The sequence below is a fragment of the Diabrotica virgifera genome, chromosome 9 (genome assembly GCF_917563875.1).
Source record: "Diabrotica virgifera virgifera chromosome 9, PGI_DIABVI_V3a".
NCBI classification, from domain to species: domain Eukaryota; kingdom Metazoa; phylum Arthropoda; class Insecta; order Coleoptera; family Chrysomelidae; genus Diabrotica; species Diabrotica virgifera.
Window position 1 is genome coordinate 17,118,671 of NC_065451.1, and position 17,581 is coordinate 17,136,251.

General features: G+C 32.8%; 1 protein-coding gene across 1 annotated transcript in view; it reads left to right on the forward strand.

Annotated features, from left to right (window-relative positions):
* Positions 1–17,581, forward strand: part of LOC114332819 (epithelial discoidin domain-containing receptor 1-like) — a 442,381-nt gene that overhangs the window by 178,862 nt on the left and 245,938 nt on the right. Inside the window, exon 3 of the mRNA XM_050662058.1 lies at positions 10,109–10,340. Coding sequence (XP_050518015.1) covers positions 10,109–10,340 — 232 coding nt within the window. The remainder of the gene's footprint in view (positions 1–10,108; positions 10,341–17,581) is intronic.

A 17,581-nucleotide genomic window follows, 5' to 3' on the forward strand; every position in this document is an offset into this window, starting at 1 on the left:
AATATACGACTGGTGAAAAATGTCTTAAGGTATTACCTTTTCTGCAATATAGCAATAAATACAAAATAAGGGGGCAAAATACGCCTGTCGTTATTCAATGTTTCTTAACCACTTTGGTGGCACTTAGAACCTTAGTAATTCGCTTAGAAAATTCTTATAACTTACTTAAATGGTCTACTAAATTTCATTAAAATCGACCTAATAGATTTTGCATAATAAATTTGCAATATGAATGTTTTTAAATAAGTTCAAATTTTTTAAAATCTTTCTGAACAAAAAATGGACCATTTAGAAGTTGGCTAATTTTTTTACATATAAAGAGGTGCTCTACCTATCTAATACACTTTACAGAATTAAAATCGGATTATTTAAGGGGCCTCGGCAATGTTTTAAAATTATAAACAATTTTTTGGCTTATAAACAAATAGCTTTGTTTAATAATAAAAAAATTAATTTTTAGCAATGCAAAAAATTAAAACAGGTATAATTTGACTTAAACTTTCAAATGCTGTCAGCAGAATTGCTATTTTATTTTTTAATCAAAAGTTATTCTCGTTCAAAAATTGCAATTTTTCGATTTTTTGAATGTTTCACCCCGTTTATCTCGAAAACTATGCATCCTACGAAAAAACTTGTAAGAACATTTTTTGCTTAGAATAACCCAAGAAATACAAAAAAAATGTTTTATTTTGCGAAAACTCGATGTTATGTAATTCCTCAAGTTCCTTGTTTATAACAATCTTATCGACATCCGGATCAACTGTTACCCAAAAAATTCGTATTCTACGGGTCAAAATACATAAAAAAACTTGGTTAAGTCCATCTAAATAAAGGAGCCCGTAGCACCACCTCCTGGACACATCACTAATTTGTTTATAAGCCAAAAAATTGTTTATAACTTTAAAACATTGCTGAGGCTGCTTAAATAATCCGATTTCAATTCTGTAAAGTGCATTATATAGGTGGAGTGCTTCTTTATATTTAAAAAAATTGACAAATCTTTGTATGTTTTAGTTTTTGTTGTACAATATTTTAAAAAATTTAAATTAAAAAAAAAAAAAGGTTAGATTGCAAAATTGCTATGCAAAATCTAGTAAGTCAATTTTAATGAAATTTGGTGGACGGTTTTAGCACATTACAAAACTTTTCTTAGCGAATTAGGAAGGTTCCAAGTGTAACCTACGTGATGGAAAAACATTGAATAAAGACAGGCTTGTTTTGCCCCCTTATTTTATATTTATTGCTATTTTGCAGCAAGAGTGTTAAATTAAGACGTTTTTAACCAATCGCATCTGATAGAAAATTTAATTATCTTTATTTTATTCCTATACGACTTTGTTCCAAAATAAATCGTTTTAAAGTAATAATCAAAAAAAGTAGAAAAAAAACGAAATTTTTTGAAATTATTAAATATTTTATTTTTTTTATTAATGTTCCAGGCATATTTGAGAAGGCGCATAAGTCAGTTATTATTAACGAATTTATCACCTAACTTTATCCGCAAAAATCCGATTGCCACCTCTCACATCCACCTAAAAACAGATCCTTCCTGCTCTATACTCCAATATTAAAACTATGTAATATGTTACTATTTACAAGAACCAAAAGAAAAATAAGTTATCTAACTACTGTTTCTGTATGTGGTGGTGGCGGCTTAGACTGGTAAAACAACGTTTTCTTTAGGATAAAAATTGATCTGACCAAATGGGAACTGGGAACTCAATCAACTATAACAATATTGGTCTAACACACCAGGTCAAATGCAAGCAAAAAAGACTGATAAAAGTGTCAGCTACTACAACCAAACGCCTTCTCTAAATAAGTAAAAAAGATATAAATGGTCACTGGCCTTCACATTGGTCACTGCGTTAACAGGGAAAATAGTAAAAGGGAGAAATTATATTTATTGAATTGAATATCGATTATTATTTTACAAATTTACAGCATAGTTGCACACAAAAAAAAAATGGAGAGAATTATATTTTATACAATTTTGATGTCTTTCATATTTCTTGTCAAAATCAATATTTAAAGTCTTAGGTTCGTTATTGTTTATGGCTTGCTGCTGATGACTTCAGCATCTAGGGTTCGTTAATCGCTTGTATCTCGTTAGGCTTGTCATAAACGTAGGTCCTTAAATATTGATTGTAGCATAAAAAACGCTGGACGGAAGGGCCGCCCGAAAACTTTATCGTACCGATCTATTATCGTTATCGTGCTAGATACTGGCATTCTATACAAATAACAAAGTTACTCGTTATTTTGATATTTTAGAAACACCTTGTATACTTGAAAATATTTTATGGTTCTACGCATCATTAATTCTTGCATTTGAGAAAATGTTCGGGGGCACACTATAGATTATTGCATAAATCAATAGAATATTAGTCATACTTTCATTTCAAATTAGTCCATTTTTCTGAGAAATTAATAGTTTACATTATTTGCATTTTACTGCATGGATTTTAATGAAATTTTGGGAGTAGCCCAAAGCCCAATCTCCTAATTCAAAGTCTATCCTATATACTATATACTATGGCGCTTTTATCAATGGGACGGTTCCCACCACTTCTCGGGGATAGAACATTTTTATTTTCGAACTGCATGGAGCAAAAGGAAGAATTTTAAGAAAATTTAAAAATGCTCTCTATAATTTGATCTTATTTTTTTTCACCCGTCCAACTTTTTGAAAGTAGAAATAACACTATATTAAGAGGTATTGCAAAAGAAAAACAATGCATTTAAATTCTGGTGGATGATGGGTTAAATGTATGTACTTCTCATTTTTCCTTAAAGTACATTAGTCATATATTCTTTTGCACCATATCTCGCTTAGTGTGAATGTAACCGGCATTTTAACGGTGCTCGTTTTAAATGCCTTTTCAAACACTACAAAAGCATGAGTACTTTGAGCAGGCACCAAAAAACAAACTCTTTTTACCTACCATATCTCTTTTTGTATTATAAATAGAAAATTTACGAAGGAACGAATCTCTTTGCTATTTATAATCTAAAAAAATTTTATATAGTGTTTTTAGTTTGATGTAGGGCTTCCAATCCCGCAGCCTGAGTTCAATCTCGGTATTTGCGGGACTACGAATTTTCAATCCCGCGGGATCTCGGTATTTGCGGGATCCCGCATATTGAAAATAGTCATATTTATATAAAACAAATAAAACAATAAATTAATCAACTAACTCCACATTTATTTTTATTACTATTAGTATGAGATGAAAACTGTTTTTTCTTAACAAAAAACAGTAACAAATACTTAAAAAACAAAAATCTATCTTCAAAAAATACACCAACAAAATTTTAAAAATCAACAAAAAAAAACATTTTCAACTGAAAATTAATATAGTTTACTAATTTACTTGCTATATTACTTAGCTATAAGTTACTATTTTTTAGTTAAAGCTTTCAATTGAAAATGCTTGCAAAGGAAACACAACATATTGGATGGTATGAATAAAAACGGAGTATAAACTCCAACTGCATTCTCATGAGTATGAGCATAAAGTATATAAGTTTATACTACATTTCATATGAATAAAAATATGTTGATGTGATAAGTTTCTACTCACCGCACATAAGAGTAGATACTACCGCGTGGAGTATGTACTCCAAAATTTGGAGTATAAACTACATTTTTATTTTTATTCATAAGAGCCAATATCTAAATCTAAACTGTCATCTGCCAATCTCCTGTGTATTTTAGACACAATATAGCCAGCAGCAGAAAATGCCCTTTCGGCTTCCATACGTCGACGGTATTCCTTTTTAGGCTTTATATGTAAATGTAAGATATTTTCCCATTGACTCCCCAGATTCATAGAGTCATTTCTATTTTAATAATGGACTCAAGTGTATTAGCTCGAGATGGCGACGTGCAAAGTAAATACATTACATGCTGACGATATAGTTAACTCTAACTCCTGTTGCAATGTAAGATCAAGATCGGAACCGGATGATGAAACCTCTACATTATTTCTCACGTATTTCTTACTTAATCAGCCTCTTCGTCATCATTGCTCTCAGATGAATGTAAAGGGCTGAAGTTCATTCCCGTTACAAAATCATTAATTTCTTTTCGAAGTAAACTTTTCGGTGGGAGATGAACAGTTTCATCGTCACACGACGCTTGGTAACTACGAGGCTTTTGAAGATAAATCAGTAGTTCAGTCACATTTCTACGTCGTTGTAAAATACGGCGCAAAGACAGTTTTTTGATAATTTTGAGCGTAGCTACAGCAGTAATGTACTATTTTTTCAGTCCCGCAAATCCCGCGGATCCCGCACCTGTAATCCCGCATCGCGCGGGATTGGAAAATGAAGCGGGATCCCGCAATACCGAGATCTCGGTATTGCGAGATTGGAAGCCCTAGTTTGATGCATAGTTTTTAAGGTATTCACAAAAAACCGTCCGAAAACGTGTCATTTTTAAATGCAAATGGCCAATTTTCAACTACGCATAACTCAAAAAGTATTGAGTCCTCAAAAAAAGTATAGATCATTTTTTGCTTAAAAATAGATTCTCTAGCCACTTCCAGGCTTATTTTGACCAACAAATTTTCCACCCCCTTGAAGGGGTGGGAATTGCCCCAATATAAAAGCGCCATATTATATAGGGTAGATTTTGTTTCTTGAGCTATTCCCTACTTACTGTGAAAATATCAAGTACATCGATGTAGTAGGATGGAATTCGGAGCCAAATACCCTCATTGACTGACTGCCCTATAATAATGCTCTGCTGCTATGTTCGCGTGAGAGGGGACACACACAAGATTCTAGCAAAATTTCTATTTTCTGTAACTTTTCGAGTTTTTGAGTTACAGCAACGAGTTTTATGTCATTGGAAAGGTAATTTTACATTATTTCAAAATATGTAAAAATATACAGGGCGTATCTGAAAAATTAAGATTTTTTTCATTTCCGGTTCAACCAGAAGCCATATTGTGGGTAAAATTTATTGAGCTAATAGATAATAAAGCACTCTATATGTCTGCCAAATTTCAAATTTTAGTTTCTATTACAGAGGAAGTTACGGGCACTCGAATATTTTTTTATAAAAATTCATAACTCCCCTCCTATGAGGAGTTAAGAAATCTGACTAATGTTATTCAATTTACCGATAGGATATCAAAAATATATCAAAAAATAAACAAATTCCTTGGAGCCATTTTTGAGAAAATCTAGTTCAATGTTATGTCAAATTTTGACCCCTTAAATATAGGCAACCCATAACTTTTTCTGAAAAACGATAATATTCTTGTTATAGCCCCATCTTCCCCCGTCGTCAAATTCCGTATTTCTATTCACTATCGATAAGCTAACTTTAAGTTAAATTTCATTCATTTCGGTCAAAATTTGCAAAAATGGTCCCCAAATAACCCCCCTATTTCGGCCCCCCTTTGAGAGGTTTTTTTCAAAAGCTTAGTTTCTCGACAAAATTCTCTTAAACTTACTCATACCGAATTTCATCGAAATCAGTCCTGTAGTTTTTGCTGGGCGGTGGCGACATACGTATGTACGTACGTACATACGTACGTACATACTTCCGACATGTTTTTTTTATTTGCTTTTTAGACTCAGGGGGACTCAAAACGTCGAAAAAAAGTGAAATCTGAAAAAAAATTTTTTGCACGATCCTATAACTTTATCTATTATACTCATACTACGTATGTAGTACGATAAAGTAAAAAAACAGAAAACAAAATTGTGTAAAATTTATTTCTGTATATTTTTATTTATGTATATTTATACAATTATGTCGTAAAGTTAATAATAAGATAATTCAATAATTATACTTAGTCGCTTAGCCAAAAAATGAAAGAGATTTAACAGGCCATGTATACACATTGCTGAATGGATAGTTTCCATCATTTTCTGTATGTTGAATGATATTAATAAAAAAGTTTACATGTAAATACACAAACTTGGGTACTCAATTGTTCAGACGCTCTTATCACAAGTTACAATTAAAACGAAAGTTTCTTATTAAGAAACAGAAAAAATGACTATAAAGTGTAAAATTTACCGACATAAAAAAAGAAAAACAAAAACTTTTAAATATCTCGATATTGCCATCTGGCAACGTTTTCATCTATTTAAAACTTTGAATTTTTTGAAATCGTAGAACGAAAGAAATAGAAAATGGCAAACTTGTAAAAAACGCATTACAGCATTTACACAAGAACATCCTCAGGGCAAGAATAAAAGTAGTGAAAAAGTTTTCCGACGAACTCTCAAGTAAGCGATCACATGATCAACAGTTTTTTGTTGCTGAAATAAAGGAAAAGGACACTTGTGTCAATGTACTTTAAAATAAATCTAACTATGATTTAAAAGCATATTTGTGCATAAATTTAGCATTTTTGTTAGTTCATGTGTTTATTACTAAAGGTACATATCGTTGTATTAGTAGTCCTGGGTAATATGGATTTTCTCAGGGCACTCACAAATCCAGATAGCTGACTACTTTTTTAGTTATTGTAGACCTATAGGAAGAAAACCTACCTGTTTATTGCAAAAATAGCGATTTTTTCAATATTTTGCACCCTATTTAAAAGCTAAACAATTGACATAAAATTACAAAATTAAATGTTTTAGAACATTGAAAAACGTTCAAAATACCGATTTTTGAAATTTAAAAAGTTAATTTGTTGCTTCGCAAATTGCAAAATAAATGAAAATCGATATTTGTTAATAACTTTTACTAAATTTAACTTAGAATTTTATGGTGTTACCCAAAGTTGGGTATTTTGGTCCGTAATAAACCCTCAAAATTTGAGACTATATTATATAAAAATTAATTTTATTAATAATAAATAAATTTAAATTATTTATTTATTATTATTTATTTATTTATATTTGTTTTTAATTTTAATTATATATTTTATTGTTAATAATAGAATTATATATAATTAAATATTTTAATAGAGAATATAATAATTTTATCCTACTAACTTAATAAATTTAATTAATTAAAATTAAATTAAACATTAATTAGTTTAAAAGTTATTCTATTTGTTTATCCCAGAGACATTTATTTTGCAATAACATAAGACAGAAAATGATGAACATTGGGCATTTCTGAGTATGCCAAACGAAAGTAGAAGACTGATAGTATCAAAATGTATTAAAAAAGGATAAAAAATAATCAATATAATCAAAAATCCTAAAGCCAAATTTTTGAAATTTTGTAGTTTACAAACATTTAGAATAACTTGACAAATATTGTCGGTAGGAACAATCTTTTATATATTCGGAAAGCTAGTATTTTAACACGAATTTTTAAATAAAAAAATTTAGCCTGGGTTCATTAGGGATAAAGTTAGCCATTTGTTTTTTTAATTCACAGCTAATTTGTTTATAGTAATTAAGGAATTTCATTGATGCCATTTTAAATAACGGGATTGTTGTTTTTTGTTAAAAAAATTGCATAAACATTGTATCTTCACAGCACCCTCTACGATTTTTCAAAATTGTAGTTCAAACGGTTACTAGGGGAACTACGAATCCACCGAGTTAAAATACCGAAAAAACAATTTCAAACTAATACAATTTTCTGTATCTCCGGATCAACTCAATGGATTTTCATCTTTCTTTTTTAATTCGTATGTAATTTCTACGTACATTCGAAATATGCAATATGTTTATAAATTTATTAATTTGTTTAAACACTTCTTGAAAATTTTTTTTTTATAAAAATCTATTTTTTTAATCATAGTATCATTAATGATCATACAAAAAGTTAAAGTTAACTTGAATAAATAAATAATGTTTATTAGATAATTATTTATTGAAAATAATTTATTTATTAAAGTATACCTTAACTTTTTCTATGATTAATAATGATAGTATGATTAAAAACATGGATTTTTGGGAAAAAATTATTTTTTCAAAAATTGTTTAAACAAACCAGATTGTTTATTAATTAATAAATGTCAAATTGCAAATAGACAAATTACATATTTGTATTTTGCAGAAAAATTACATACAAATTAAAAAAAGAAAGATCAAAATATATTCAGTAGATCCCGAGATATAGAAAATGATAATAGTTTTAAGTTGCCTTTTTTAGTTTTAGAACTCGTGCATTTGTCGGCTCCCAGCTCCCCCTTCACTTACCACGACTAGTCAATAACTGAACAACATTTTTAAAAATTCGTGTAAAATACCAACTTTTCGAATATGTAAAATGATTTTTTCTACGGACAATATTTTTAAAGTTGTTCTAAATGTTTATAAACTACAAAATTTCAAAAATTTGGCATTAGTATTTTTGACTATATTAGATAATTTTTTATCTTTTTTTAGTACATTTTGATAGCATCACTTTTCTACTTTCATTTGACATACACATAATTGCCTTATCTTCATTATTTTCTGTCTTATGTTATTGCAAAATAAAGGTCTCTGGGATAAACAAATATAATAACTTTTAAACTAATTAATGGATCGTTCTCAGATTTTGAGAGTTTGTTAAGTACACCAATACACAACTTTGGGTGAAACACTAAAGTTCTAAATTAGTTTTAGTAAAAGTTATTAACAAATAACGATTTTCACTTATTTTGCAATTTGCGTAGCAACAAATTAACTTTTTAACTTTAAAAAATCGCGATTTTTGCACTAAATTGTTATTAATTAAAAAACGGACGCGAACTTTAGGCAGGAAACAGGTAGGTTTTCTTTCTATAGGTCTACAATAACTAAAAAAGTAGTCAGCTACCTGGATCTTTGAGTGTCCTCCTGAACATGGTCTATTTCCAGCTTATTACCATGGAGTATAGGTAGAAATGGTAATACCACATTTTTAGTGATAGGTCTGGATCCCGAGTACCAAAAAAGTTTATTAATAACAAGCTGAAAATTTGTTAATAGCTTAACGGTATCTAGTCAGACAAACATTGATGTACGGGAACACTGGAACAGCGGAAGTTTTAATTGTGGCCAGGCCAGTAACGACTGGTATCCTGGTATAATGGTATGGTATAATTGTCGACTGGTATCCTTTTGCTAGTTCATGTTGGATTGAGGGCACCCCAGTCGCCCCACCCGCACATGGGCTGCACGGGACGGTCGTTTTCACCGACCGGTCTTTGTGCGGGGTGTGTGCGGGACGGGGCGGCTGGGTGGCCGCTTAATCTACGGAGTGCACGCAGAGGGTGCCTGGGGGGAGTTATGAGTAAGGTCGATGGGTCAGACATGCTCGTCAAGAGCGGTTCCAGACCTATCGGCTGGAGGAAGAGGAGGTGAGTTTAGTCGGTAGGCGGTTCGGCACGGTGAAGCGTGAATCCGACACACCTGGGACACCTTCCCAGACGGTCTTTTGAAGATTCTCACCTCCCAAAAAAAAGGACAGTAATTAGTACGCTTTTATTTTTGTACACAGATTGTATCAAGTTTAATCTGTTTCAAAAATCTTGAAATTGACATGTGTAAGACTCCCGAAGTTATTTAGTTATTTATGAGCCATAAAATTGTTTATAAATTTAAAAAATTTCCTAGGCTCTCCTAGTTGACCAATTTCAGTTTTTTAAAGTGCGATTGAAAGCTTAAATCTTTCTTTGTTAAAAAATAGTATTCTTCTTCTTTTTTGGTTTTTTTCCATTATAACTTCGCCGTTTTCGTCTATCAGAGCACTATATTCTCCTATTCACCTTCTACGAGGTTTATATCATAGGCGTAACCAGGCGAAGGGGGGTTTGGGGGTTATAACCCCCCATTTGGATGTATAATCTCTATATATACGCTTAACACCATTACTATTACATACCCCCCAGAGACCATCAATTAGCTGTAACCCCCCATTAGGATCATACTGGTTACACCTCTGGTCTCTATCTATCATAGCATATCGTATGTACGTTTTCCATCTCATGGTAAGTATGGAGAGTCTCTTGAAAACTATAAGGTTTGCGACTGGTGCATATCGCAAAAGATATTCCAGCAAAAAATAGACTGTGGAAAATGTCAATAGTCTGCTTTTCCATAGATCCTACCTGGGCTAGTTCATTTATTGTTAGATGCAATAGAATAATTTGATTACTATTGATCAATATTTTTTAGTCAGTTAAAAGCTCACAGACGTCTTTATTTCCAGGATCCGGACTGATAAAAATGGTGGAGCTTGGTGTCCCCTGAAGCAAGCAACGACAGAGCCGGAGGAATGGATCCAGCTCGACCTGCGCACCGTGCGCATGATCACAGCGACGGAAACGCAAGGCCGCTTCGGAAACGGCCAAGGGATTGAGTACGCAGAGGCCTACATGCTAGAGTACTGGAGGCCGAGGCTGCAGAAGTGGATTCGCTACCACAACAGCAAAGGCGAAGAGGTGAGTTTACAAATTTTTTAGGGCTTAAAAAATTTGAGACATTTTAAGATTCGGAAAAAATTAATCTACTGTAGGCTACTTCAGACGAAAATAATAAATAAGTCAGTGATATTACCATATTTCTATGTTATTAAGTGATTGTATAAAATATTTTCTTTACAACTGTCCGATATTCATATGACATATTGAGGTTTACAAAAACCATAAAACCTATTTAGTTGGCAACTTTAAGGGATTGACATTGTTTTCTATTCCCGTTCTCGGGAATTAACTTTATCACCGGCCTGTTCCACATTTTTAGTTTGGCTAAAGCCATGTTTCTTCTGATAATAACGTAGCAGAGGAAGTGAAGAGGCGAATATTTATTGCCAATAAAAGTTACCATGGCTTAATTCGGCAACTAAGATCAGACAACGTCGCAAGGAAAACAAAATGCCAAATATACAAAACCTTAATAAGACCGGTACTCACATACGGCTCAGAAACCTGGACACTCACTAAAAGAGAGGAAACATTTCTAGCCACCTTTGAAAGAAAAATCTTGCCACACATATATAAGGGTACAAAAGAAATTGGAATTTAGCGAAGAATCCGGATATCATAACATTCTTTAAAATAGGACGGCTGCGTTGGATGGGACATGTAGAAAGAATGGAAGAAGGCGAAATACCAAACAAAATATTCAAACAGATGCCAGTAGGAAAAAGAACAAGAGGAAGACCGAAGCTGAGATATTTAGAACAAATAGAAAATGATATAAAAACCTTAAAAATAAAAAACTGGAGAAAAAAAGCACGAAACAGATCAGAGTGGAGAAGAATCCTGGAACAGGCCAAGACCCAGAAAGGGCTGTCGAGCCAATGATGATGATGAAAGCCATGTTTATAGAAATCTGCCAAATCTACCGTCAACTTTTTAAGTCAAATACCCAGTTAAGCTTTGTGTTACGATTAAGCTGTTCGTCGCAAATATTTGCTTGCTCGAAGTTAATTGTCCTAGTGTGGACGTGTTCGTCGCATAAATCGGACGCAAGAATTTTCGACGCACACAGCGCACATGCTCCATCGGTTGTCCGTTTTCGAGCGAAGATCGAATGATTTGAGCACTGCGTCCTCACAGGTAAAAATTGGCGACGCAAATTCTTGCGACGAACCATTAGTTCAATTCGCAAATGTACCAATGCGGACGCCCCATTAGGTGTTTGTTCTTATAATTGTTAGGAACTGGAGTAGTTCTTACATATACCTACAGTTTTCCATCTGTTTCGTTTGATCTGCATTAAGATCGTCTTCGAGGTAAGCTTTTGTTTTGGTGTTACTCATGCTAAAGTACTTCCCTTTTTGTTTTTTAAAGACTTTGTTACTCATGTTAAAATATTTTGATAACCAAATTATGTGAGCCCAAATGTGTATAAATTTTGCTAGATTACTGCTGTATGGTTGGTATTTTGAGTACGGGAAGCTTTGTTTGGTCTGAGTGTGTTAATGCAAAGATGTTTGGATGTAAACCAAGACCTCTACGTAGGTTTTATAGATTTTGAGAAGGCCTTCGATAAAGTCAGACACCAAAAGCTGTATGAAATCCTAAGAAGCAAAAACATTGACAGTGGCGACATTAACATCATATCCAGGTTGTACTGGGGACAAACAGCAAAAATCAAGTTTGATAATGAGTTAACCGAATAAATTGAGATTCGTCGAGGTGTGCGTCAGGGTTGTGTGCTTTCTCCACTACTATTCAATATATTATTATGTATCACTTTATCAATCAAAGATAAGAGTAAAAATTTTAATTTTTTTATTATAACGCGGGCACATAAATTTGATACAACCTGTATATTGATTTGTAACTATTTAGTAGAAGGTAGCTTTTACGCAGTGGGTTTTTCCTTAATGAGTTTTTCCCTGAAAACTTAAAGATATTTGTAAATACAGTGAAGTGAAATGACAATTTATTTCGGATTATAATTTAAAAAGATTGTTTGTTACGGGAAAGGTAAGATCCACAGGTAGCTGTAATTATTAGTTTTTAGGAAAATAAAGGTAGAGAGATTTGGAATTTTAAGACTGTTTTGTTTAAGCACCAGAATATTTGTATAATTTCCGGAAAGTGATTAGGATGAGTAGAAGTATTGTTTGAAAGGATGTCTGGGTTTTTTCGAAGGAAAAATAGGAATGTGGAAAGAGAAATGTTTCTGATTGGCTTGGCAATTTAGAATGGGGATAGGGAACTTTGAATGTTGAGACAGTTTGGAAAAGAAAGATCATTGTGTTGCGGGCATCCGAGAGGGGCAGTCGAAAGTTTTCGCGTAAAGTTCAGAAGCAAGTACTAGTGGTTTTGTTTGTTAGTGGAGAGTAGCTGAAAAGTGGAACGAGACACAAATCAAATCGAGAAGAAATACCTCTTTGATTCTGTAAAGTCCAAGAGAGTAAGTTACAAGATTTATCGTTATTAAAATTATTTGTGACACCAAGTAAAAAAGATACTTGGTCTCAGGAGATTATTATTGAGAGAAAGAGAGGAGAGAGTTTTGGAGTTTATTGAACTAGTACTGGTCAAAAGCGGCCTGGCTTGTGTTTTGGAGAAATAGTTGCTGGTATGCTGCTGGATTGATGCTGAGAACGGAGAGGGCTTTGATTGGTAGCCTAACATAATCAACAAGGAAGAGCTGTTTGGGTCAAGAGGAGACATCATTGTGTGTGAATCAAAAAGGTCAGTCAAGAACTTATGTGATAGATGTTCTTTATAATCAGAAGTTAAAATATTTGCGTAAAAGCATATGAATTAATGTTCCAACATTTCAATAATTTAATAGGAAGTATAAGTAGTTTTGCAAATACCTAAATTTGTTTGGTTAGCTTATTTTATAAATGGTATCAGGAACAAAGCGATAAATATTTGTTTAAATTAGAATAATTATATGGTAAAAGTTTCATTTGGACAACACAGAATTTAATTGATAGATTTTCAGAGCATTGCTTTTGATAATAAAGGTATTTGTATGTGCTTATTTATGATTTTTCTTTGTATTTCCTTGTCCTATTTTATCCCGATAAGGATCAACTAAGAGATACTGAAGCCACGAGAAAGGATAAGTATAACATAAGATAATTTTAGTTAATTTTTATGACAAAAAGACACCCTGAGATTTTTTTATTAATTGTTTACGTATGATTTGCGTCAATTCAATAATTAATTAAATAAATACTCAATTAAAATAAAAGTAATAGAAAGCAGATCATAACAATATATAGGGTGTCCCAAAAGTAGTGGAACGGTCGAATATTTCGCGAACTAAACATCGGATCGAAAAACTGAAAAATACGTGTTCAATCATTTTCAAAAATCTATCCAATGACACCAAACACCAACCCCCACTACACCCCCTGGAGGTGGGGTAGGGGGTAACTTTAAAATCTCAAATGGAAACCCCTAGTTTTTCTTGCAGATTTGGATTCTTTACGTAAAAGTAAGCAACTTTTATTCAAGACATTTTTTCGAACTGTGGATAGATGGCGCTATAATTGGAAAAAACGATTTATCCTGATACCATAGGTAAATTATAGAAACTGTCCAATATCTCGAGAAATACACTTCCAAACGAGAAACTAAAAAAGAGGTTTTTAATATTTTTCGAAAACCTATCGATAAACGCCAACATGACCCTCCAACCCACCCCCTGGAGGTGGGGTGGTGGTAAATTTAAAATCTTAAATAGCAACCCCTACTTTTTATTGCAGATTCGATTTCGTCATGAAAAATTAAGCAACATTTATTCGAAACATTTTTTAAAATTGCTGATAGATGGCGCTAATAAATCGTATTTTTCCAATTAAAGTGCCATCTATCAACAAATCTAAAAAATGTTTCGAATAAATGTTGCTTAAGTTTTCATGACAAATCCGAATCTGTAATAAAAATTGGGGGTTGCTATTTAAGATTTTATAGTTACCCCCCACCCCACCTACAGGGGGTGGGTTGGAGGGTCATGTTTGGTGTTTATCGATAAGTTTTGAAAAAATATTAAAAACCTCTTTTTTGGTTTCTCATTTGGAAGTGTATTTCTCGAGATATTAGACCGTTTCTATAATTTACCTATGGTATCAGGATAAACCGTTTTTCCCAATTATAGCGCCATCTATCCACAGTTTGAAAAAATGTCTTGAATAAAAGTTGCTTACATTTACGTAACGAATCCCAATCTGCAAGAAAAACTAGGGGTTTCCATTTAAGATTTTAAAGTTACCCCCCACCCCACCTCCAGGGGGTGTAGTGGGGGTTGGTGTTTAATGTCATTGGATAGATTTTTGAAAATGATTGAACACGTATTTATCAGTTTTTCGCTCTGATGTTTAATTCGCGAAATATTCGATCGTACCACTACTTTTGGGACACTCTGTATATAGCGAAACAATATGTCAGGAAGCGCTCCTAGAGCAAAACATTGGTATTAATATTAACGGAGAGTTAATTAACAATATACGATACGCTGATGACACGCTAATAGTAACAGATAACCTAGCAAATTTACAGTATTTGATGGAAAACATAAACACTCATACCAATAAGTATGGTCTAAAACTGAACATCAAAAAGACTAAATTCATGATTGTAACAAAGAAGCTATAAGTACACCAATGTGAATTTAACCATAAATAATCAACCAGTTGAAAGAGTTACGTCCTACAAATATTTAGGGGTTTGCTTCACTGATACTAATGACCAGACAAGAGAAATCAAGAGGCGAATTGAGATAGTGAGACAATCGTTTGTCAAAATGAAAAAGTTCCTATGCAGGCGGGGAAATAAATATAAACTTAAGAAGGAGAATGTTAAGATGCTATGTTTTCTCCGTTCTGCTGTACGGCATGGAAGCTTGGACACTGAAAAAGATAAACATCAAAAACATTGAGGCATTCGAGATGTGGTGTTACAGGAGAATGTGGAAAATACCATGGACATAAAGAGTAACAAATCAAGATGTTTTGCTGAAGATGGGGAAGGAATGCTAAGTCATGAAAACCATACAAACGAAAAAACTGGAGTATCTAGGCCACATAATGAGAGGAGAAAAGTACTCTCTGTTAAGACTCATAATCCAAGGAAAAATCTCGGGAAAGAGAAATGTGGGACGTAGGAGGATTTCCTGGTTGCGAAATTTAAGAGAGTGGTATGAGTGCAGTTCAATACTTTTGTTCAGAGCTGCAGCCAACAAAGTTAAGATTGCTGTGATGGTAGGCAACCTCCGATAGGAGACGGTACTGCAAGAAGAAGAATTTAGTTAGAAAATCCACTAATGCAATCCACTAATGGATGTTCGCGATCACGTTTGACCATTTTTCTCTATCCCTTGCAGCATGTATTAGGTCTCCTATGTCTCTTACACAGTCTCCTGTACATGAGTACAATTGATATTTATTTGAATCTAGACAGGTACATTATGCAAAAAGAGTAACGATTTGAACCTACTGATAAGACGAGTACGAGATAAGAGTGAATGAGAAGATGGACAAAACGAATTTTTAAATCTCATACCGCTGTCTGTTAAAACTAAATAAATTCTTAAGACCTGAATTATGAGTACAAAACAAAAACACTCTCCACGACAGTCAAGCTGCATGCATTGTTCGTCTACTTTTTTATTCTAATCAAAAATCTTGTTAAACAAGACGTAACTTTAATAAATTGGAGTATATTAAGAATTCTTCGCAACGAAGAGCCCAATTAGATTTCTATGGCATCGTATTTATAGTAATCCCGACAAATTTTCAAATCTTTTCACATTCGTCTGTTAGTTATTTACATTGTTCCTCTTTAGCTAGTAACTCCACGCTGTCCGCGGTTTTACAGTGTTGCCAACCTTCAAGCAATCTTTTTCGCTCAACAGCTTAAAAATTCCCATTTTTATAAAAAAAATATTTAAAAAATGACCATAATATAACAAAATATACAGGGTGAGGCAGATAAAGGGCCTATTAGAAATACCTCGAGAACTAAAGGTAACAGACTCATGAAAATTGGCACGAAGGGGTTTTGAAGAGTGATCTATTTAATGAAAATATTTTTAAATGTAGTAATGAAACACAGACTTACTCACAATCATTTAATTATACTTTGACGACCGGTTTCGATCTCTACATTATACAGATCATCTTCAGGTCGGCGTTACAAGTAGTTAAATGCTACAATAAAGAAAACCAGAGTTAGAACATTTTCTGGTTGCACAAGTGTTAACAGAAAGCCAAATTCGAAAAAAATTTTGCAATAAAGGTTTTCAACTGTTGACATTTCAGAATATTGATACCTACAAATGCACACCTATGAGTTAAAATGCTCATAAGCATATATGAGCAAATGGGTGCATGTAGTTTGTGAGTATGTGTTGAAATTTAAATTATTAACAATTAAAAACAAATTAAACCATTAAGCAAACTTAAATATGCATCCAAACTCAAAATAGCAATAACAAATAGATAGTAATATTGTTCAAACCTACTTACATGCCGTTACAAGGGATGCGTTGCCACTTAGTTGTTATCATATTAATTCGTCCAACTTATGCTGATTGGTTTGCTGGTAGGGTTATACGGCAAACAGACATGTTACGCAGGTCAAAAAAAAATTTACTTTGTTTTGACCTGCGTAACATGTCTGTTTGCCGTATAACCCTACCAGCAAACCAATCAGCATAAGTTGGACGAATTAATATGATAACAACTAAGTGGCAACGCATCCCTTGTAACGGCATGTAAGTAGGTTTGAACAATATTACTATCTATTTGTTATTGCTATTTTGAGTTTGGATGCATATTTAAGTTTGCTTAATGGTTTAATTTGTTTTTAATTGTTAATAATTTAAATTTCAACACATACTCACAAACTACATGCACCCATTTGCTCATATATGCTTATGAGCATTTTAACTCATAGGTGTGCATTTGTAGGTATCAATATTCTGAAATGTCAACAGTTGAAAACCTTTATTGCAAAATTTTTTTCGAATTTGGCTTTCTGTTAACACTTGTGCAACCAGATAATGTTCTAACTCTGGTTTTCTTTACTGTAGCATTTAACTACTTGTAACGCCGACCTGAAGATGATCTGTATAATGTAGAGATCGAAACCGGTCGTCAAAGTATAATTAAATGATTGTGAGTAAGTCTGTGTTTCATTACTACATTTAATATGGACTCACACATGCAACCCATTCAATATTTGAAAATATTTTGATCCATTTGCTA